This window comes from Oncorhynchus mykiss, chromosome 26 (genome assembly GCF_013265735.2).
Source record: "Oncorhynchus mykiss isolate Arlee chromosome 26, USDA_OmykA_1.1, whole genome shotgun sequence".
Classification (NCBI taxonomy): Eukaryota; Metazoa; Chordata; class Actinopteri; order Salmoniformes; family Salmonidae; genus Oncorhynchus; species Oncorhynchus mykiss.
Genome location: NC_048590.1, coordinates 19,059,271 through 19,084,851, shown reverse-complemented (window position 1 = coordinate 19,084,851; position 25,581 = coordinate 19,059,271). Strand labels below are relative to the sequence as shown.

Here is a 25,581-nt window from a genome sequence, read left to right as displayed (position 1 = left end):
TTGTATTATTTGACAGATTCTATCTTCTATATTCAACCCTTCCACAAATACAGAGGCATTTCCGCTCCAATTAAATATGCAAAGAACTGTAACTGTGCAAAGACACTATAATTAACAATATTGTATATTTTTTTGCTAAAAGGCAATATTTGTTTTCAGATATACTTTTCTGGTCATTGAACAACGACGACAAAAATATGATTTGTCCTGAGGCACTAATTGTATGCCTTCCATAACTTTCCCCACTAGTCATTAAATACATCAGTAGTCGTAACCACAGCCAGACAATGATGATAAGCAGTTCACTAGTGTTTGTGCATCATAAGGATTGGGGTATAAACAGGAAAACAAAATCAGACATAAAACAAATGCTGCCCCAAGACAGAATGCAACAAACAGAATATTCAGACACAATGGATGGGGATAAAAATATCTTGCCTGGAGAATTCCAGATTTGCCAATATACAACAAGCACTCTATAAATCAAAGTTTGCCACCAATTTGCACTTGTTCAGATATCTGGGGGGAACTATGTTTGTTTATTTTCCCCTCAGAGTCTGGCAGTTAACCACTCGAAATTAAGCCTGTGACAAAACACAGAGATGTATTGTATGGGAAAGCAGGCATGTCAGCTTTGGAGAACACCATTTATACTCATACATTATATTCTATTTACAAACCGCATTAACACCCATGGCAAAATCCCCCTTCCCCATAAATCTAGAGTATCCCTTCTCCTCCTAGCATCTAACGGGCCCACAGTTTTCAATTTCTAGAGCAAGAAAAGGACAGAGGTATAAAGCTCTTTCGACTGTTACATCTGTTCTACTTTATTACCAGTCTTTTGGGAAAAATCGGAGGGCAAGCTTTGCAGCCAGCGATCTGTTTACATTTTCTCTACAACACTGTATTGGAATTATAATTGTGTTCTATGGTGCCTTCTTTTGGTGCATAGGTCTGTTTAAAGGTCCTTTGGTCCAAGAGAAATGAAGAAAAATGAAACCCTTTTTGAGGGATTCGATTACTTGGTAGAAAGCGCAGCTGCACATATTTTTCTCTCTCTATCTTTCCTCGTGGTGCTACTCTCGCGGGAAGGATGATATTAAAGGGGGAATAGGGCTGATGCAAACACATTGAAAATATTTCGCAATTAAGGCTGATGCAGACAAAGGAAATGTTATTATTGATGGAGGATTATGAACGGGATAATTACAGCGGATCTAATGTCCACGGTCACAATTCTAAGTGCCTCGCCAAAGTGATATTAATTGCTTATTGACTTTCGTGACTCCCAATGTTCAAGGTTACAGGGGGTCATCGTGTTCAAGGTTGCATGGTACATTTGGTTGGCTAGAGTTGCCTTGGAGTCAAGCCATCACCAGATTGGATATGTGGGCCTGGCAAACATGCCGTAGGACATTGGTGAATAAAACAAACATTATTTTGTGCGCATTTTATTGTCCCACATTTTAGTCTCGATTGTTCATAAAGATTGTATGCATGTTAGGAGGTGGAGTATCTTCAGGATAAAGTTTGACTTCACTTGTGAAACAGTGTTACCAACCAACTTTGGCCTGCAGTTGAAGGTGGACGGGATGCTGATAATGATGATGAGTCTCAACACGAGGTGAATCTGAAGCAGCACAAAGTTAATTATCCAGTCTTGATTGGCAGTGATCTCTCTCGCAACTCATGTCCACCTATTGATTAATCAGAGGTTTTCAACTTGGCCCCGTTTCCACCTCATGTTATAATTTCCTCCAAAATATGAGTCTGTCAATAAGTAATTACTTGCTTGGCAAGTTGCTATGCAAAATGTTAATCTGACAGTGGAAGATCCATATCAATTGTTCATTTACATATGCAAATGAATCTAGCAGGAGGAAAACCAACAACAGTGACATCGACACTTGAATGCGAGTGCTAAAAATCCAAGGTGCTGCAACAGAGAAAAACAATTGTCTGCAGAGTGAATTTGGAGAAATGTCAAAAGCCTGAAACTTATATCAGGGTGGAACAAATGTGTCCAGATTTGATGACTCTTGTAAGCGGTTCCGTATGTGTGCTGTGCTGTGCATTAGTGGGAGATGGACTTTTAGCTGTTCCATTAGTCTTCCCCAGATAATGCAACACATTTTAGCCCCCCGTTTACTTAACATTCAGGATCCGGCCCCTCTATTTGCTCTAATCAACTGATAAGACGGAAGCCCTTTCTCCAACCCCTGGAGGGTGAAAACTGAACTCCTAATGGTCATTAGTAATTATGTTCCGTAACTGGCACATCCAGCCCCTTTGCTGTGTTGATCCCATTCGGGCACAAGGGACCCAGATAGCTGATCCAAGGCACTTCTGGGCATGCCGTTATCTGCCAGGCCAACCGCAGCTTGTATGATAAAAGTCAAGTTAACTTTCCGGTATGATGAGACATACTGTGTTGTTTAGGCCAACGTGATTTGAGCAACACTGTTTCTTTTGTTTGGGAAAGTGTGCGGAGGTGTGTGTGGGTGTATATGGATACATCAAGAGGAAAGATCTAGCACTGTATCACCATTGTATGAGCTAATTGTTAACAAAGGTATCCTGAAGACACAATAAGCTAGGCTAAGTCCAGGGCTGGGCATGTGACAATAACCTCAATCAGTTGACACAGCCTTTTTCAAAACGGATTCAGTGGAGTTGTGATTTTATGCAAACCGTTTCCCTCTCCTCTCTCAGATCAAGCGCCTCTGCCCTAATCCCAAGAGCCGAACCTGCAGAGTGTGATCCTTATCGACAAGTGCAAAGCTAGTACAGACAGAGTGGGATTCAATTACATATGCACAGACCTTTTTGGAATGCAGCATCCTTGCTACTAGTGATGCAACAAAGGATGGAATCTCCCATCTATTCCATTGTAAATGTTTGATAATCCAATCCAAAAGACTCATCCCGATTCTTCAAAGGTCCGACCTTTCAGATGTGTTGACACGAACCTGTCGATGAGCAGGCTACCTTGCAATTAGTATCTCTCACTAAGTACATTGTTGAAAAGGTAATTGAATTCGTAGTTTAATGTCTGAACATCATCGCCATGATTAAATGAAAAGAACAGAAACTAACATGAATAATACAACAGCCATTGTCAGCTAGTCATAACCTCAGTGTTAATTGGCTTTGCCTTTATCCTACTTGATATTAATCAGATGCAGTGATAGAGCTGTATGATTACAACGCCCACAAGTTCTATTGTGCCCTTATTAATGAAACAAGACGAATGTATGTTACTCAACAGCCCTTAAAGTGAACCTAAATCTAGGCAGAATATGTCCCACTGAATATGCATCTTTAAGCAATAGCTTAATCGAAAGCCCTCGAAGAGAGGACGACATACGGGGGATCATCTTTGTATATACAAGACAACACGAGTGCGTTTCCTACCCGCCGGCTGTGACGAGGCAGGCCATTGTCAGAAAACTAATAAAGAGGCTCCCGTGTGTTGTAGTGCGGTAATTACACAGCCTGGGATATCAGTACGCTATTTATGAAAACATTGTGCATCAACAAAAAGAAAAGGTCATCAACATGGACACACCCCCAGCATTAGCATTTTCACAGCACACACACTGTGTATCTCCATAAATGGGAGATAAGAAAACATGACATTCTTTTCTTGAGTGCAAGAAAACATTGATAAACATGGCACATTTTAGCAGTGGGGATACAGGCTACTGGGATTCAGCAAACATCACCAGGCAGGGGACTACACAAATAGTGAGAAATACGGGGCTGTGTGGCAGCATCGATCCAGAGGTCGCAATCGGTTTGCTAGGTCATACCCTATGAGTGAGTGTAATACATTTTAAGATCAATGAAGATATGAAGTCACGAAACTATCACAGCAACTGTACATACGGGTACTGCATCCCCAGGTACCTGTTCCTCATATGTTGATGATCAATAAACATCATACATCTACAATATTGGGGCAGCAGGTGGTTAGTTGTTAGAGCATTGGGCCAGTACCCGAAAGGTTGCTTGATCGAATCCCCGAGCTGACAAAGGTAAAAATCTGTCGTTCTGCCCCTGAACAAGACAGTTAACCCACTGTTCGTAGGCCGAATGTGTTCTTAACTTACTTGCCTAGGTAAATAAAATAACAAAAATATGAGTAGTTCCAAGAAGATGTATCTGTAATTGACATTGGTCGCGCCATTTAAATGATAATGCACATGAGGTGCATTATCATTTAGTTCCATTTCTCAATATGTGGTGGAGCAGGTGAACTCCTTGATGTTTGTTTTCAGTTCAAGGTCAAGATAAACCTCAGTCCACATGGACAGTGATGTAGAATAATGTCAACGGACTTTAAACATATGAACATTTGATCATTGGACTCTCTACTATTGATAACAAAACTGTATGCTACAACGGTAAAGAATGAGGAAATAAAAAATAAAAAAAACGATTTTCAGACGTTCACCATCATAAACTCGTTCACGAAATGTCCTCTCACTGTCAACTGTGTTTATTTTCAGCAAACTTAACATGTGTAAATATTTGTATGAACATAACAAGATTCAACAACTGAGACATAACCTGAACAAGTTCCAAAGACATGCGACTAACAGAAATGGAATAATGTGTCCCTGAACAAAAAGGGGAGTCAAAATCAAAAGTAACAGTCAGTATCTGGTGTGGCCACCAGCTGCATTAAGTACTGCAGTGCATCTCCTCCTCATGGACTGCACCAGATTTGCCAGTTCTTGCTGTGAGATGTTACCCCACTCTTCCACCAAGGCACCTGCAAGTTCCCGGACATATCTGGGGGGAATGGCCCTAGCCCTCACCCTCCGATCCAACAGGTCCCAGACGTGCTCAATGGGATTGAGATCCGGGCTCTTCTCTGGCCATGGCAAAACACTGACATTCCTGTCTTGCAGGAAATCACACACAGAACGAGTAGTATGGATGGCGGCATTGTCATCGTGGAGGGTCATGTCAGGATGAGCCTGCAGGAAGGGTACCACATGAGGGAGGAGGATGTCTTCCCTGTAACGCACAGCGTTGAGACTGCCTACAATGACAACAAGTTCAGTCCGATGATGCTGTGAGACACCACCCTAGACCATGACGGACCCTCCACCTCCAAATCGATCCCGCTCCAGAGTACAGGCCTCAGTGTAATGCTAATTCCTTTGACAATAAACGTGAATCCGACCATCACCCCTGCTGAGACAAAACCGAGACTAGTCAGTGAAGAGCACTTTTTGCCAGTCCTGTCTAGTCCAGCGACAGTAGGTTTGTGCCCATAGGCGACATTGTTGCTGGTGATGTCTGATGAGGACCTGCCTTATAACAGACCTACAAGCCCTCAGTCCAGTCTCTCTCAGCCTATTGCGGACAGTCTGAGCACTGATGGAGGGATTGTGCGTTCCTGGTGTAACTCGGGAAGTTGATGTTGCCATCCTGTACCTGTCTCGCAGCTGTGATGTTCAGATGTACCAATCCTGTGCAGGTGTTGTACCATGTGGTCTGCCACTGCGAGGACGATCAGCTGTCCGTCCTGTCTCCCTGTAGCGCTGTTTTAGGCGTCTCACAGTATGGACATTGCACTTTATTGCCCTGGCCACATCTGCAGTCCTCGTGCCTCCTTGCAGCATGCCTAAGGCACGTTCACGCAGATGAGCAGGGACCCTGGGCATCTTTATTTTGGTGTTTTTCAGAGTGTTTAGAAAGGCCTCTTTAGTGTCCTAAGTTTCCATAGCTGTGACCTTAATTGCCTGCCGTCTGTAAGCTGTTAGTGTCTTAACGACCGTTCCACAGGTGCATATTAATGAATTGTTTATGGTTCATTGAACAAGCACGGGAAACAGTGTTTAAACCCTTTACAATGAAGATCTGTGCAGTTATTTGGATTTTTACAAATTATCTTTGAAAGACGGAGTCCTGAAAAAGGTCAGTTTTTTTTTTTCTTGAGTTTACATGTCCTTTTCAGTTGCATAACCAAACTGATGATATACCATTATAGCTACGCCCCAAGAACAATGCATTTCACTGTACGCTAAGTCATAGCTTTTCACACAATTGTTGGCTTACTCCTATTCCTCCCATCCCTCTTGCTTACTATCAGCCAAGGGCACATGTCTGAACAACACAATACAGCGAAGAGATGGATAATGGCATGTGTGTGTGTGTCTAAAACAGAAGCCCATTACCAACACAATTGGCAGCTAACAAAGAAAGCCATCGTTCTTTGAGCACAATTCCAAGACCCTACATGTTCAGTCCTGATTTCCATTAAGGATTCATGACTCATCTGGATATTATATTACAACGTTCTGAATTTATCATGCATGCACCCCCCCCCCCATCCCATCCCCTCATCCAGAACTGAAAAATCTGAAAATATTGTGTATCCAAAGGTTTCACACATTAAGCCTGCATTGCCACCACTACCTGCTAGTAGGTCCTTTCTAAATGCTGGACTTTTTCATTTGTAAGGCTTTGCTGTTGAGTCATGGACAACGTGGAGATGCAAATAAAAGCATTTTCAGAGGATATGAGTTTGTGTGTGCACTGGGTTGTTGAGAAAAGTCTGCTAGGTTGCCCTTTTAAGGTGTTTTATACTTTCAGCAATTATTTCAGCTATTTCTTTCTTCTCGCAAAAGGATCATTAAACAGAAATAATTCATTTGGGATAAAGGTCAGAGGCACAGTCTGTTGGCTGAGGCAGTTTCGCCGAGAAGTGCCTGGGCCATTGATTCTCCATGGATACTTTCTTTCACAATTTTTCCTGCTCAACTCACCATAATAGCGACAAAACAGTGATTAAGGTTAGCACCGTTTCTTCCTTTCACTCTGCTATGATTATCATCATCTTCACTAGTGGAGATTGGTAAAGAAATGGCTCCTCAAGCAAATGTCAGCGCCATTGTTCATTTCATCTTTGTTGTTGTTTTGGATCATGAGGGTGAGATGCGAGGAGGAAGGGGGGTGGTTGCTGTCATCTTTAAAAATTCCAGAAATAGGCTTTCCACCCACCCCTTCCCATATTGTCTTCTTCCGGCAGCCCACGTGTGCTCCTAGCTAACCATGAAGCCAAATGCACAATAACAACATCCATTCTTAACAAGATTACTTTGTAGTCCCCGTTTTGCTCCTGGGCTGTGTATGGGAGTAGAGGCACAGGGATGAGCTGTGATGCCTGCAGCTACTCAGGCTGAGGATGCCATCCATAGGAGAGGGATGGAGAGCTGAGCCAAACATCTACTGGCTCGAAGGGTTTCTTAGCTGCCCACGATCACTGCAAGAGGCCAATTAGTAGGTTTTAGATCATTATAATCGTAGATTTGAATAATTTGTAATTATGGCAAATTGATCCTGTCTGCCCAATGTTTAGCACATGTCTTGAACGAATATAGGCCCATATTACATTCACCCATAGAGGGTGACATAAAGGTCACGTCCCAACATGTCACCATAACGAGCTCTCTATAGTGGTACACATAGGGCGCATGTATAATATCCCCAGAATAATTGGGGTTAGTTAACTGGTATATCTAGAAGACAATGAATGATGGAATGTCAATAAAAGACTGTGGGACTGAAAGCATTAAGCCTGTTAGGATTAAACAAATGGCTTTTTTTTGGTTTGGGGAAAAGCGAACAACCCAAAAAAGGGATGATTTAGCCAAAGCAATGCACAAGCAAAGCATTAGAGGTGAACTACTTCATTCCAATGATTAGTTTGAGCACTTTGCCAGCCAACTCCGTTGAGCCGCTCAATGCACCAGCACCGCAACTTCAGATCGAGCCGAGGCCAGGACGCAGGAAGGAGAGCCGCCAGTCGCTAGAGGAGAGGTTAACACCACATATCAGCTCGCAAACACTGACATGGGAGCGCTAATCACTGCAAGCCTTTCCAAGTTTACATCACAAATACCCATTTATTAGGATTCTGCACTAAACCATGAAAATACCCATGCACTCACTAACTCAGCACCTTGGTGTGAACAATGGCAACTTTGTTCTATCCTCAGGGTTTCTGTGGCAACAGACTTGGACACCGGATGCATATACTGTAATATTTGATGCATGTATAGGGAATTAGCCTATACATGACCTTAAGAGTATATCTCATAAGCGTCTGTATCACTGCGTCTGAGGGATTGTGCCTTCTCCTACGTCTGACAATAAATGTACGGCCAAAAGGTAACAATACCTGGAGAGAGGAAATGGAGTATGTGCCCGTACTGTATGTGGATTTGAACATTATGTAAGGATAGAGGATTTACACAGGCATCATCTCAGTGTTACTGCCATAAAACAAGGTTGAGGTGAGAGAGAGAGAGAGAGAGAGAGAGAGAGGAGAGCAGAGAGAGAGAGAGAGATAGAGAGAAAGAGAGAGAGAGAGAAAGAAAGAGAGAGAGAGAGAGAGAGAGAGAGAGAGAGAGAGAGAGAAAGAGAGAGAGAGAGAGAGAGAGAGAGAGAGAGAGAAAGAGAGAGAGAGAGAGAGAGAGAGAGAGAGAGAGAGAGCAGGAGCGAGCATTAAGAGAAATAGAACGCCAGCATTTAGTTGTTTAAATCCTGCGCTGTATGCATTTTTAATGATACAACACATTTTTGCAATTGCACTCATGACCGTGGAGTTTTAGATTATACTTCCTACTCATTTTTGGTTTTGTCCCTGTGCCCCTCCACACCACACACATACACCTTGTTAACGGGGAGCAAGACGACAACACAGAGCAATAGACAACCTGTCAGCCTCTTCCAAGGAAGCAATAATGTGATCCCACAGCTCAATCAGACTGTTTTATTACAGTCACTGTAGAGAGGGAATGGGGGACTGTGCTCATGTTCCAATGATATAAAGGCCTCCATGATATATACTAGCAGTAACATAGTAAGATAACACACAGAAGAGAGATACTACAAGGAGAAAACACCAGGGAGAGCCCAGGAGAGGCTGTGAGGAAGAAGTGGATTGGAACTCAAACCATAAACGTCAAGTGACTAATTTTCAAATGTTTGATGCTTAAAACGTTGTACCTACATTAGTCATCAATGTTATACTATAAATGCAGAGTAATACTCTTGTTAACTCCCACTACGAAGCCTTCAATCAAGGGCGAAGCTCGATATCCACTAGAACCTGCGCTGACTCTGTTCTAACCTTAGCAAATGCAGATTAACGCGTGAGATCTTCTCAGATCACAGTGCACTTTGGCAGGGCTAAATCGAGGTGGGATCAGGAGGAGGACCTTTGATCTACTAAAAAAAACCTTGTCAAGAAGCTCCAAGGGTGAAGTTGTCTACAGCAGCGGCAACACCCAGAGAGAGCTTCCCGCCAAGCATTATTGAAGTTGAATACGACGAAATTTGAACGCCGTCGCCCCCCACTCCATCACCTCTGAGGACAAGCTTTCCAGGACTCAAGAGTCCCTCTCACTTTACTAACTATATCATACAGAAGGAGAGGACCAAGCCCCCAGCACTGACAGGCGTATAGGAGTATAACTTCAGTCAGCTCCTTTGTACTCTTACGGAATAAACAAACATCTGGGACTTGACTGGATAGCTGATGGGTGTCTCTTCACCTGTGAGGAGCAGTGCACTAACAGTTGTTGCCCGACATGAAAATATATTCCATGACTATATTTCAAAATGACAGTGATGCTGAGAAGCTGTTGATGAAACAGTTAGCATCAATACAGTGGTTCCTCTTTTAACCCTTGTGTTGTCTTAAGGGTTAAAAAAATGACCCGCCACTATGTTTATCAGCAGAGAAAACCTCCTAAATGATGTTTTTTCAACTTGAAATTTTCCTAGAGAGACACCGACATTAGAAAAAGTAAAACATCGCCTTTGTTCATGTTTCCATGAAAGCTGTACACCACCGGGGTACAAAGATTGTCTTAGGGTCATTTTTTAAATAATTTACACGCCACAAAAATCACAAAGACACACACACACACACACACACACACAGATACACACACACAAGAAATTGAGATTATGTGTGCTACGGATTGAACTCCCCTCCACGACCCCACACGACTCAAATTCACAGACAAAATAAACAACATTTCAGACAAAATAAACAACATTTCAGACAAAATAAACAGTTCTTGGAAGCATTGTTTACTAATGGGGAATGCAGTTAGAGGCTATAAAGGTGCCCAGTTCTCTCTTTGCTGAAGCCATGAGTGCACATTTCAGTGCCCAACAGGTCATATATCTTATTTTTTCAGATGTCCAAGAGGGACAAGAAAACAATTAATTAAAAGAGGAGGAGGAATCTGAAGAAGAAGATGGGGAAGAATACAACCCAGAGCACGACACATCATCTTCAGATGAGCTGAAAGAGAGATATGTTTGTCAAAGAACAGCAAAATAACATGGTCCTTGTCACCATATGACAGCCAGGGCAGGATGGCAGCACAACATGTCATAAGGATAACCCCAGGGCCCACAAGACATGCAGTTGCCCATGCCCAGGACATCGCCTCAAAATTCAACATGTTCACCACATCAGCCATAGAAAAAAATCATCCTGGGTTTCCGTAAATATGGAGGCATCTGGAAAAGGATGGATGAGATTGACCTGCGTGCCTACATAGGGCTGCTAATCTTAGCGGGTGTGTATAGGTCCCGAGGCGAGGCTAAATGTAGTCTCTGGGATGCAAAGAGTGGAATGGCAATTTTCCGTGCCACGATGCCACTGAAAGTCTTTCACACTTTCTCAAGAATACTACGATTTGAGTCACAGTGAGTTAAGACCTGCAAGACATGTGAAAGACAAACTGGCGGCCATAAGAGAGGTCTGGGAGAAGTGGGTGGAGCGTCTGCCATACCTCTACAACCCTGGGCCTGAAGTAACAGTGGATGAGCAACTGGTTCCATTCAGAGGTACATTTTTATGTTCATATCTGTAATATAAGTGCTTTTCACTGTTAAATTATATTATGTATTGCTGTAATATCATTGATTTATGTGATTGTTTTCTGTGACACTGATACAAATTACTTATAGTAATCTCTTTTGTCAAAAGGTCGCTGTCCTTTCTGGCAGGATATGCCCAGCAAGCCAGAAAAGTATGGCATCACTCTTGGAAGATGCAAGTCTACACATGGAAGCCAACCAGTGGAGGCCCAGAGAAGAACCAGGGGATGCGGGTTGTGCTTGATGTGACAGATGGACTAAGGGGGCCCAATATCCCGTGTGACAATGTCTTCACCTTTTATGAACTCAGCCAGCAGCTCCTGAAGAAGAAGATCAACATGGTTGGCACAGTTAGAAAGAACAAGCCTGAGCTCCCCCACCTGCACTCCTCGCAACAAGGGGGGGAGAAGCCTTCTTATTAAAGTTTGCCTTCACCCCCACCACCATTCTAGTTTCTTACATCCCAAAGAGGAACAAGAATGTGGTCCTCCTGAGCACACTGCACAAAAAAATGAGATCAGTGATTGTGAGGACAGGAAGCCAGCCATCATCATGGACTACAACCACAGCCGCAAAGGAGGTGTGGACAAGCTGGACAAGGTGATTGGAACTTACAGCTGCAGGAGGATGACTGCACACTGGCCCCTGATCATCTCCCATAACATCCTTGATGTGTCCTCACACAATGCCTTTGTGATATGGAACAAGAGGAGGGTGTTCCTGGAGCAGCTGGGAAAGGCACTTGTAACCCCGAAACATTCAAAGAAAGGAGCACCTCCTCCGCACAGCAAGCCTCTGCAGCGCTTGTGAAAGCTGTTCAGGGGACCAAGTCTTGTCCTGATCCACCTGAGGCTGCAGCTGGGGCAGGCAAGAGGAGGAGATGCCAATTCTGCCCCCCAAAGAAGGACTGTAAAACAAATACTATGTGCTGCACATGTGAGAAATACATCTGCAAAGTCCATGCACACACACTAGCATACTGTCCTACATGTGCTAATTGGAGTTGATTGATTTATGTTCTTCACTTTTTAATTTTGTATATATTATCTTATCTTATTTTATTCTTATTTATTGTTGTTGTTTATACCCTTTGTGGGTAGGGGCAATGGTAAAAAAATGCGAGAAGACTATTTTGTAGTTGAATTCCTCATTGTACAGTATATAAGAATATACTGTATCACTATGTCGCCAAAAAAGTTCAAGACTGTTATTGTTTCCCTTCAAAAAGATTGTTAGGCTTTACAAGTGCTATCTCTTGCAAAATTATATTTACACCTATGCAGTACCTTTAGAAATAATAATAATAATGAAAATAAAAATCGCATTGATTTATCAAGACCAGTCCCCATGCTTGTCTCAGCGCAATGTGAAACGATGCTGAAATAACTATTGCTTCAAATCCAATTGATTCTAATTTCAATATGCTTTTTAAATAAATAAGACCTACATTACTTTTAACAGCACATTACTCAACAATAGTGAGACTCATTTCGCCTACAGTAGTTCTACAGTATATCGAAAAATATATTGTTTTTTTCAACGATGAGATTCTCCGCCAAAAATTACATTTAGAGGATTGGAGGATTCTAAATTAATATCTAAAGGGAATTTTTTTGGTATGGCAAATCTGGTCTGTGAGAATACCGAAGGGGCTTTTATTTAATTCTAAATGCATTAATAATAATACTTTGTTTAAAAATTAAGAATATTTTGGAGATGATTTCGTTTTAATTTAACCTAGAGTGAGCAAAGGCCATTCTTGAACAGGGGGTAAGACATTCTCACTAATTTGTAAATAAAGCGACCCTCATGGTCTCGAACCAGCATCTGTAGCAACGCAGTCTGCACTGCGATGCCGTGTCTTACACCGCTATGCCACTCGGGGGGGGCCCCATTCACAAAGTTTTTAATGCAGATCGATTGTCTTGCACAAAGTATCAAAATACCGAAAGGTGTTGGAAAAGGTATATTGTCCTTCTAATAGCCCATGATGTGCTATTATAATGCTTTACATTGTGTCCAGGTCCAGATAACCCAAACATTTCTTTATTAAAGACTGTCAAAAACATTTGTTTCTGTTTTTAGAGAGAGAGAAACACTGGGGCAATTGTGCACTGTCCTAAAGGACTCCCAATCACGGTCGGAAGTGATACATAATAATAACAACAAAAATTATAAAAAAATGTTTTTTTTATCAATTAGGATATTTGAGTTTAACCACAATGTTTGTTGTATTATTTGTTCTGTCTTTTCTGGTGGATTAAACTGAAAATGCAACCAATCACGGCCGGTTGTGGTACTGACAACCTAACTAAGAAATACATTTGAAGAATTCTCCCCCTACCCTCCTTCTAGGCAAGTTGATTGTCCTGCTAATAGCGATAATGGCACTGTGCAACGTGACCGTGTGTGTTGGAAATAAGTAAGCAACAATTTGTTTATCTTCATTAGCCTACTATGTTCCAATATTTCTGTCATTCAGCGATATTTATTCCCGTAGTAATTCCAAAGTTTATCCAACATTTTGAGGTTTCATGAGCTTGCCCACACGCACAATAAACATTTAGATAATAAAGCATTTAACAGCATTATGAAGATGGAAGCGGCCCAGCATTTGTATATTAGGCTACTGTGCAGTCTGACAAGTAAACATAGGCTGCAGTACATACTGTAGTTAACATGGTAAAGTGTCTAATTCCTTACATAAGGGAGAGCAGGCCATGTCCAGACTTTCTCGTGACCTCAAGTACTCATTAACTCTGTCTTTAATGCTTTTTTGGGTTGCATCAGTCATGGACAGAAACGTCTGAGACACAGTATTAATGAAGAACACCCGGAGGTTCACTGGTAAGCCATATCTGCCACGGGATCCATCCCAGTTGGTATTCTGTGTCCACTAGTGGTATCTCTTCAGTTACACATCCTTGGAATAGCAGAACAGCATAACGGTCCGGATGGCCCTTGCTGTGCCTGGTGAGTAGTTGGTCAAGATCGGTTGTCAGAAGAGGAATGGAAATGTCAAGGTGAACCAATGACCAATGACGAACCCGCCAGGTATGTTGACTCTGCCTGTCGGACGTAGAGTTTCAGAGCTCACAGGTGTACCTCGCATGGATTGTGACTCCATCTCGTTCCTCGCCTTCTTCAATGCGTCATTCTCCGCCGGATTCTCCGCCAATGACGATTGACTCTGCCAATACCGCCTGGCTCTGGACCAATACATCAGTTGTCACCCGTATCTCTGCCCTCATTATCTACTGTTTCTCATTCTGCTGGTCTGCCTTCAATGACTCGATCTCGGTCTTCAAAGTTTGAATCTGATCCATGTGCATATTCATCAGATCAGCAGAACGGTACCGCCCTGAGCCCCCATCGATTACAATGGCCTATGATAGAAATGATGATAGATGAAAACTATGTCCATTTCATCTGTTCTCTTAAGTCGAAATGTATTTTTTTTATTTAGATAAACAGCTCGTTTTTGAATGGCAACCGTGTTAAGGTGTTACAGGTGGAGTTTGGGGCAAGGTGAAGAGTACTGGAAAGGTACTACAGTACACTTGTGAAAAACAAATATTTGAAAAGAGGTTTTCAAAATGCATCCAGCTGTCCATCATTACTGTCATTTACATCATGTTTACATTGTTTATTGCAGCCACAATATCACAAATAATTTGTATCTACCTTTCCAATTACTTTTAGTTTGGGATTACAAATGTGCACTTTTCATGTCATTTTTTGTTAAATCCAGTTCGGATTTACAGTTGAAGTCGAAAGTTTAAACACATCTTAGCCAAATACATTTAAACTCAGTTTGTCACAATTCCTGACATTAAATCCTAGTAAAACTTCCCTGTTTTAGGTCAGTTCGGATCCCCACTTTATTTTAAGAATGTGAAATGTCAGAATAATTGTAGAGAGAATGATTTATTTCAGCATTTATTTATTTAATTTCTTTCAGTTTACATACACTCAATTAGTATTTGGTAGCATTGCCTTGAAATTGTTTAACTTGGGTCAAACGTTTCAGGTAGCTTTCCACAAGCTTACCACAATAAGTTGGGTGAATTTTGGCCCATTCCTCCTGACAGAGCTGGTGTAACTGAGTCAGGTTTGTAGGCCTCCTTGCTCGCACACGCTTTTTCAGTTCTGCCCACAAATTTACTATAGGATTGAGGACAGGGCTTTGTGATGGCCACTCCAATACCTTGACTTTGTTGTCCTTAAACCATTTTGGCACAACTTTAGAAGTATGCTTGGGGTCATTGTCAATTTGAAAGACATATTTGCGACAAAGCTTTAACTTCCTGACTGATTTCTTGAAATGTTGCTTCAATACATCCACGTAATTTTCCTGCCTCATGATGCCATCTATTTTGTGAAATGCACCAGTCCCTCCTGCAGCAAAGAACTTACTTTAGTGCAAAAAGTACAAATCAATCCCAGAACAACAGCAAAGGACCTTGTGAAGATGCTGAAGAAAACAGGTACAAAAGTATCTATATCCACAGTAAAACAAGTCCTATATCGACATAACCTGAAAGGCCGCTCAGCATGGAAGAAGTCACTGCTCCAAAACCGCAATAAAAAAGCCAGACTACGGTTTGCAACTGCACATGGGGACCAAGATCGTACTTTTTGGAGAAATGTCTTCTGGTCTGATGAAACAAAAATAGAACTGTTTGGCCGTAATGACCATCGTTATGTTTGGAGGAAAAAGGGGGAAAACGAAGAACACCATCCCAACCGTGAAGCACAGGGGTGGCAGCATCATGTTGTGGGGGTGCTTTGCGGCAGGAGGGACTGGTGCACTACACAAAATAGATGGCATCATGAGGCAGGAAAATGATGTGGATATATTGAAGAAAAGTCTCAAGACATCAGTCAGGAAGTTAAAGCTTGGTCTCAAATGGGTCTTCCAAATGGACAATGACCCCAAGCATACATCTAAAGTTGTGGAAAAATGGCTTAAGATCAACAAAGTCAAGGTATTGGAGGGGCCATCACAAATCCTATCGAACATTTGGGGGCAGAACTGAAAAGGCGTGTGCGAGCAAGGAGGCCTACAAACCTGACTCAGTTACACCAGCTCTGTCAGGAGTAATGGGCCAGAATTCACCCAACTTATTGTGGGAAGCTTGTGGAAGGCTGCCCGAAATGTTTGACCCAAGTTAAACAATTTAAAGGCAATGCTACCAAATACTAATTGAGTGTATGTGACCCACTGGGAATGTGATAAAATAAATAAAAGCTGAAATTATTCATTCTCTCTACCATTATTCTGACATTTCACATTCTTAAAATAAACTGGTGATCCTAACTAACCTAAAACAGGGAATTGTTTGTAGGATTAAATGTCAAGATTTGTGAAAAACTGAGTTTAAATGTATTTGGTTAAGGTGTATGTAAACTTCCGACTTCAACCTTATATTGTCCTGCTAGAAACGCTGTTTGCAGAATTCACAGCCTGCTTCTCTTGTGAAAAACAGTGTTAAATAATATATCTGTGAGAATATCCAAGGGTTTTTATATCATTCTAAATTAATTAACAATAATAATAATAGCTTTGTTTTAAAAATAACGATATCTTGGAGAATTCTTCAATTTCAAATAACGTAAAGTGAGTGAGAAACTGGACATTCTTGAACATGGGGTGAGACATTGTTACTAATTTGTAAATAAAGCCAGTTTGTTATTTACAATGATTTATTTCTGTTTTTAGAAGGAGAGAAATCAAAAGCCCGGTCATGGCCGACACAGGTATTGAACCAGCATCTAGTAGCAGCGAAGTTTGCAATGGGATGTGTGAGACCGCGACAACGCAACCATTCAGGAGTAGGTTACAGTACTACAGTAAGAGAAAAATTATTACATTTATTATTTAAACATTTCCACAAAATAATTGGTCTATGTTTCTCTTAGAATAAAAATGTTATTGTAACAACAGTTTTAGTAAGTAATACTGACGAGTAGTAACAAAAGAACAAGTGTTTTTTTCCTGGTGTCTGAATATAAATTCTTACTCTATTGATCTAAATTCAATCACCTTCTTCATCCTCATCATTCAGTTCATTGAAATTCAATGTTGAAGTCGTGCACAATTATCAGTTTCCCTGGGGCTTATGTCGCTCATTCATTGTCAGTTAAAGACACAGTAGCGCTTTGGGACCCAAAAGCATAATCAGTGCTCTAACTCCCCCTTGCGCTGGTCTGGAGCAATGAAATAGTGATGCAGGGTACCGTAATAAACCTCAAACGACCTCTAAGTCCCGCAGCATAATCGCAGAACATTTAGTGGAGCAATATCACCCACTGTATATGGGTGATATTAATCAAATCAGTTGCTATTGTATTGTTTATTGGTGATAAAGATCATTCTCCATCTAACTAAAGAGAAGGTAGCAGGGATGTGAGAGGTACGGGATTTATATCCAAGCCCACACTATTGCAGGCCTTGCATGCTATCCATCTTATGGTGTCAGGTATCTTGTTTTCGAACAGCAAAAGGAACCGTTTTTTGCCACCAAAAATATATTAAATGTCCCCCCCCCCCCCCCCTGCATTAATAATAAAAGGCAATTACTCTCTTTATTACTCGCGGGCCTCGCAATCTTGTAGTATGAATTGTTGAATATGAATGGCTTATTATCAATTCTCTTTGTGCAAAACACACAATTGTATCAGAGATAAAAGCATCGGACAATAAGAAACAGGATCAGTCAGGAGCTGTTTCATTTGTATACATCTGCACCTCAATGGGAAGAATGGAGTCCATTCTTAAAAGCATTATAATACATGAGATCAAAAGGAAAAGAAAAGGAAAGTAGCATCAGTGTTATGTGAGATACAACAAACTGTGACACAGACTATAATCAATTTGACCCTTTATAAACAGAGTCTAATTTTGCTTAGGTTGGGAAAATTTTTAATTTGTTGAATATGTATCTCTCCTTTCAGTGTGATGTTTTGTTTTGTGGATGACAATGAACGTGCACTTTGTAACATTAAATAATTAGACTCACAGAGAGTTAAAACTAAGGATGAAAAGTAGAAAAAGTAATCATGGAAACGTACTATTGCTGGATTAGACTAGGATTTGTGATAAATTCAGACAGTAGTATGAAGAAGATTTAGCAAAATATATATATATATTTTTTAAACGTCATGCCAGAATATACACTTTATGGCTTTAATATGACATTCTAGAATTCTAAATCTAATCTCACACCTGCACTCACATTGCTCTTAATGAGTCGTTATTTTTGGAGACATTACTCAGTCACGGTTAATCTTAAAATCCCCCGCACACCACTTCTACATTGGAGCAACAAGCTTTCACAGCTGTCTCGTCAGCTTCAGTTTTACAGGTACTGCATTTCCTTCAAATGGGAGTGACACAGGGTGACGCAGATCCAGCTCAGTGAATCACAATGTCAGAAGGGCGGTGCTGTAAAGAACAGCAAGGATGACGCCGTCACGCATTGTGACCATCTCACACTCCCACACCGCCATGCTCACTTTTGCATTTATGCTAATAGTCTCCTTCCAGTGCCAGCAGGAACTCAAGAGGAGCTCGGTCGCTGACAAGACAGGAGATCTATGTATAATTAAACATCAGAGTGCCGCACAATAAAATGTAAAGGATGGAATGAGTCTAATCTTGGCCTGGGGTTCCCTGATAATCAACCCACAACCACAGGCTGCACTGAAAAACTGAGATCTGTATGACCCATTTGAATCACACCTCCCACTTCCATTTGATCATTTTTTTAAATGAAGCGTGAGAAAGAGAGAGACCGAGTGAGAGGGAGAGAGAGAGAGAGACATCATACATGTGTAGGATCTTAATTTGACCAGCTTCTCACAACAGGAAAATAATCCTGCTGCAACAGACTCTAATGTGAATTATTGGGTGGATTAAAATGAATGGACATTTTTGTGGAGGTTGATGCATTTTTCGTTAGGAAATTAAAACATGTAAAAAGCCTTTTTAAACCTTGCACTCACTACAAGTTAGCATTTCCTGCCATGCAGGACATTTCTTGCAACAACAGGGTGATCAAATTAAGATCCTACACCTGTATCTTACTGCAATATCGAACTTATCTTTGCTCTGCCAGCCATGCTCATGAGTACTTAACCTTATGAATAATAATGCAACTCATCAACACTGTCTTTCAAATGCGAGACAAATCCATCCTCAACCAAACTAACTCCTACAATCCTTGCAATGTCCTTCAGCCTACACATGCTAATTATTTTGAGTGACAACGGCTAAATATTCTTAAAACAATCCCCGACCAAGAACAGAGGCTTCATGCACAAATAAAACCAAACAGATTTGAGTGCTATCCTTATTTTCCATGAACCCTCGTGACAATCTCTCTCCAGCAGTGAGACCAACTCTATATGCATGCCAAAAGCTAAATCAGTCTATCGCAAAGATACACCTAGGAGATCATTACAGTGATACAGTGTGTTTGTTTATTTCGGCTCTCTGACCAAGAGCCATTGGAGGATCTGACAGAGGCCGTTTAATTGAGACTCGTGAAATATGAATGCTGCATTTAACGACATTTGTGTGTTCGTTTGGTATTTGGAAACACACAGGTGTAAACACTGCATGAGAGCATGTGATTTATTGATATACCTACGTGACATTAATCCCCCAAAGAAATCAAGTTAGAGTGCTAAGTTATGTGACATTCTGCCAAACTTTGGGCATTCAGGCAGTACTGTAGGGCTCCATTTTCCACCTCATGAATATTTAGAGACTTCTACCTATCCATGCTTTATAGTACCATGACGCCATAAATTACGATCAGCATGAATTCCTTCTTTATCACTGTTATGTTTGGCAATGATTGGACCTGAAATTGTGTGTTTTACATACTGCAATGGTGGGATAGGGATTGAGATATAGGTGCAGTAATCATTCAAATGATATAATAGCTGCCTCGTCATGTCAGCTTGCCTCCAACTACTAGTTGTAAATATCATGACAGCATTAAGCTACGAAATATACAGCAAGAAATAACCTCATCAATAAATAGATAACTGCTGTACGGTATGTGTAAATCATGCTAGTGTGAGGTCAAATATTATCCTTGATGGCATATTCTGGTGCATGTGCCAGAGTGGTTGGGTAATGGTCAGAGGTAGTAGCTGCCAGGTTGAGACACCCCAGGTGCGTTCTTGCAATGAGCTGTGAACAAGCTGCTTTGGCTTGCCTCATCAACAACCCTCACTGGGCCCCGGGCCCTGGTCCTTGGCCCTGCCACGTCTACACAGGCCAGGTACCAGGTGTCCCTTGTCCTTTGGATTATAGGGCTCTATCAAATTCTCAACAATGAAACGTAGCCAAAAATACCCCTTTTTATCCTTGTGTTCCTATGACAAATACTTCAAAGGAAAACTACACCCAATACCCTGGCCAACAAACAAAAGAAAACACAAAATAGAAAAGAAAGGATAGAAAAACACAATGCGTAGATATTTCCACTGTATATATGGTTGTACTGTAGGTCATTCCACTGCAATGTAACGCATCATTAGTTATTCATTTTCACTCTCTTTTTCCATATTTCAGGGACACGACACAAAACGCCTCAGCGCAGAATTTGGTAGCTGTGGATTTATATTTTCTCTCCAAAACCCTGCATGAGATCAGGCCAGTGTCTGTCTCTCTCTCAGCACTAAAACTATCCCACAAAAATGTTTTTTTTTTTTTTTTTTTTTAAATGGTGGAGCATTCAAATGGCTGAATTAATGTTTCCAAACGATAAGCAAGCTTAATATACAGCTGACAATTACAGTACTCACCCTGCCAACTAGAATTGGATCTGGTCCAGAGAACTCCTCCAACACAAACATTTGGTTCCAAACCCATCCTCTCTTGGCTCGACTAAGTATTCTTTGTCCTTCGACGAGGCCACGTAGGAGCGCAGTGGAACCCGTTTGTAAACTTTTGGACTGGCTGATGATGGGGGTCATGGATGTATAAGGGACACACGTAATCCACACAAGCATCAAGGAAGTCCACACGTCTGTCAGCATCTCCTCGGACCGTTTGGGCATTGTTATGACACTTATTTTCCCAAGATCAACAGCGCTCCCTTAGATGTTAAACAGAGGTTACTTCTTACTTCTTTGAACGTCAGAGCTTGCATTCATTGTCTGATGAAGGTCACTCACATTGCTTCATTTGCCTCCATTGCAGATGGTGAGGAGATGTAGTACTCAATACACCATCCATTTGGTGTTCCAGCAGTGTGAAAATTCTACAAGGGAGCAAACAGAGGTGATCAGTATTAACCATATAAATTACAAGCCAAGTGCAGAATACAAAGGAAGGAACCTGGGAGAGCAAATCAAGGTCCTCACTTTAGATCAGTGGTACCTGACTTGTAACGCGGTATTTAAGGAGCCAACTCATGCAAACAATCACTATATTTAGTTGATGATAATCAATGGATGATCACGATGATATCAACCGTTTATCAACCAAAGAAAATAAACACATTGCTGTCTGTCATCTCTATGAGATTTTGACAGGAGCAGGAAGAGCTTAAGAGTCAGTCCTCTTCATTACAAATGGTATAAAGCAGCAGAAAGCATTACCCTGTGTGATCCTGTGATTCTATTCGACTGCTATAGTGTAGGGTAAATGATTGTGTCTCTGGTCTAATACATCTGGTCAAGTCTGATACATGAGATTGCCTATCTTTAATCTGATGTTCTGGAGATTATCCTAGAAAGATTTTGAGCAATTACATGTTGGTTATGATTATTGTTTTCACATTACTTTGGATAAATGTATGTACTAATATGCTTTTCAGCAAATACCCTAGCCATATGAAGCAAATGTCCCACATGTCACTGTAATTGAGGCTTGGAAAGATCTCACAGACCAGGTATTCTATTTCAGCAATGCTGCAAGTACTTATATTCCTGATGAGATCATGATTGGAGTAATATGATATAATCTTGTTTATCAACTCATCTATAACTTCTATACAACCAGTGATTGAATGAAAATCAACTATTATTCTGACTGTGAGGAGAGAAATCAGTGTTAGCATTGTGGTACACAAACTATTTTACAAATATACCATTCAGAGTAATTAATTCTAATATACAAGAAACATCTACAGAAATTGATGTTAATTTACTAGGAAAAGTAAAAGAGTGGCATGTTGCAATGTGCATACAGATGCCAATTTTAGTCCTGCAATCACAGAATTCATAGGATTTTAAATGGCCTATACAGACCAATGAGAGAATCTTCCACATTATGTCAATTGAAATGAAAGAATATGAAATGGTAAAAGACCAATCATTCTCCTCATTAAATAAAATAATTGTAAAAATCCCACGGGTAAATGCCCAACCTCAAACACGGTCTGTCCATTTATCAAAGTTGGTCAAGTTAAAAGACAGCAGTGACAGCATTGGAGTTCATACGGATTTCTTGATAAAGGTCTAAGTACGACATAGCTATTAGATATCACTAAAATCAACTGTGATAAACAAGCCAGGCATAAAAGCAACGCTGAGTCAAATAACGACATTTACAGACAGTAGACAGACATAATCCCTCTATGAACTGGACGGATTTCATATACCTACTGTTAGTGCCAAGCAAAACATCACAACATACCCTGTGCCAAATAATAATTGAAAATAATCAACCGTGGTTATTACAGTTGAATATACACACACATATATATATATATACTGCATAAACAAACTTGCCATGTCGTCTACATTGAAACATGCTTATAGCTATGTTAATTATTCACCCGAGAAGCCTAACAATGCATCTCTATGACTGCTGCCTAATAACGTTCGCTTGCTGTTATTGGAATAAAGGAATAGAAATATCAGAAACATCCAAACATTGATATGGTGCTTAATAATGATGACTGAAACTGCATTGAATTACATGACAGGTGCCGTATTAGCTCGTTGCCGGCTAGTTTCAGCACCACTCGGAGTGGATAGCTCCACATGAGGTAACGTTGGGCTACAACTAGTAGGCTACACGTAGCTTTCATCGTCGAGAAACAGATTAGGCTACAACACGTAGGCAATAAACAGTTCTGCATAAATGTCCAAAGTGACAACATAACGTCTGGTCAACAATATATGATTGTCTCATTCATTTGAAATGGTTGGCAACCACAAAAAACGAAGACAAGTTGCTAAATTAAACTCCTTACATACTATAGCGTCACTGAAAATGGACAACGTGTCGTCTCAATTGCACTGCTTGGTAGGAAGTTAAGGTTTCAACAAATGTAGTACATCAAAGCGAGGGAAAAAAACACGGAGCTGAAAATAGGCTACGACATTGGAAAGCTGCACTTCCTAAATAGTTTTCACATAACGTTAGATAGTTAGCCGGTCAGTTGCCAACCTTTCTTTCGACTCAGTGTGCAGTTCTCGTGCACAAGCTAATCTCTGGGTGATTTTGATATGCAGAACGAGATGTAAACATGCAAAAGAAAAATCAAACAAAAGCCCCGTTCTCTCCCAAACATGTTCATGCACCTGTTAATACATTTCCGCGTTACTTACTACAGTATCTCGCATCCTTGTGCTTGCACCATTTCACCCTTTCAAAAATGGATTAAAAGCATTGCAATTGCTTTTCTCTTTTCATTCGAGGAGAGACGTTTACAAATAAAAAAAAAATAGCAAAAAGTGTGAAGACACGGTGGAAATCCTTACAGTTTAGCAACCCCGCAGTGGCACTACTTATTGTAGCTCCGACAGGCTTGCTTGCTGACTGGAAAAGTGAGGAGATGGAGGAGAAATGTTCGGTGTGAAGAGCCTCCCCTTTTACCGCGCTCATTGGACTGATGAGGAGGCAGGTCAACAGCCTCGGAAATTAATGCACGCGATCATACATACACTACACAACTTTAATGGTCGGGACAGTGGTAGAGTATTGTTTCAAAGATACACTCCATAACCAAAAGTATGTGGACACCTGGTTGTCGAAAATCTCGTTCCAAAATCATAGGCATTAGTATGGAGTTGGTCCCCCCTTTGCTGCCCTAACAGCCTACACTCTTCTCGGAAGGCTTTCCACTAGATGTTGAAACATTGCTGCAGGGACATGCTTCAGGAGCATTAGTGAGGTCGGGCACTGACTTGGGTGATCAAGCCTGGCTCAATTCCTCGTTCCAACTCATTGCCACAAAGTTAGAAGCACATAATCGTATAGAATGTCATTGTATGCTGTAGCGTTAACCGGGACTAAGGGGCCTAGTCTGAACCATGAAAACAGCCCCGGACCATTATTTCTCCTCCACCAAACTTCACCGTTGGCACTATGCATTGGGGCAGGTAGTGTTCTCCTGGCATCCGCCAAACCCATATTAGTCCGTCAGACTGCCAGATGGTGAAGTGTGATTCATCACTCCAGAGAACGTGTTTCCACTGCTCCAGAGTCCAATGGTGGCAAGCTTTACACCACTTCAGCCGAAGCTTGGCATTGCGCATAGTGAACTTAGGCTTGTGTGCGGCTGTCTGGCCATGGAAACCCATTTCATGAAGCTCCTGATGAACAGTTATTGTGCTGACTTTGCTTCCAAAGGCAGTTTGGAACTCAGTAGTGAGTGTTTCAACCTGAGGATAGACGATTTTTACATGCTATGCGCTTCAGTACTCGGCGTCCCGCTCTGGGAGCTTGTGTGGCCTACCACTTCTTGGCTAAGCCGCTGTTGCTCCTTAACGTTTCACTTCACAATATCAGCTCAGACATTTGACCAGGGCAGCTCTAGCATGACAGAAATATGATGAACTGACTTTTTTGGAATGGTGGCATCCCATCTTGGTGCTAAGTTTTAAGTCACTGAGCACTTCAATAAGGCCCTTCTACTGCCAGTTTGTCTATGGACATTGCATGGCTTTGTGCTTGTTTTTATACACCTGTCAGCAACGGGTGTGGCGGAAATCGGCGAATCCACTCATTTGAAGGGGTGTCCACATACTTGTGTATATATAGTGTATCTGTATCCTTCACTGTCTTCAGTCGAACAAAGCAAGATAAAGAAATGGACTTCAATTGTTTGCTTTACTTCAGTTATATGAGCTTTTGAAGCATTTGTTATTGGGTTTTCCTTCCCCCATACATTTTATTAGTGAAATTAAATACTTGAATTAACCTGGCTACTCATTTAGGTAGGCCGGAAGGTCACCTGATACCCAAACAGTACAAGTGAGACTGAGAAGTGCACTTTGAAAATGTGTATAGTGAAAATGCATTTGGCCAGATACTTCTACTTTTTAATTTAATGGAAACCATTTCCAGGGACACGTTTGTGTTTTCCATAATGTGGGCTTACTGCTGTGTTTTGCCTCAGTTATAGCTGATTATATAGAAATGTGTTTATACAGACAATTTACTTAAAATGGTAATTCATGTCTAAGCCACACTTTCCTTTGACTAAAAATGCTGTTCGCTTCAGAAGAAAGGTTACTCCCTCTCAATTATTTGTAGCCAGAGGTGCTGAAATGATGGAGAGAAAACAAGATTTCTTATATTGTTCTGCAAAAAGTTCTTCATCAAAATAACATCAACAATGATTATCAAAAAAAAACTTGATCTAGATGATATGAGCAGGCAATAACAAAAGGTATATGCATAAA

The 25,581-nt window shown here is 41.1% G+C and overlaps 1 protein-coding gene across 2 annotated transcripts in view; it reads right to left on the bottom strand.

Moving 5' to 3' along the window:
- Positions 1-23,720, bottom strand: part of cdh8 (cadherin 8) — an 89,905-nt gene extending 66,185 nt beyond the window's left edge. For both annotated transcript variants that reach the window (XM_021585911.2, XM_021585913.2), the window contains exons 1-2: positions 23,503-23,720; positions 20,746-21,203 (exon numbers count right to left, since the gene is read on the bottom strand). In XM_021585911.2, coding sequence (XP_021441586.1) covers positions 20,746-21,000 — 255 coding nt within the window. In that variant the 5' untranslated portion in view covers positions 21,001-21,203; positions 23,503-23,720. The remainder of the gene's footprint in view (positions 1-20,745; positions 21,204-23,502) is intronic.
- Between the last annotated feature and the right edge of the window lie 1,861 nt (positions 23,721-25,581).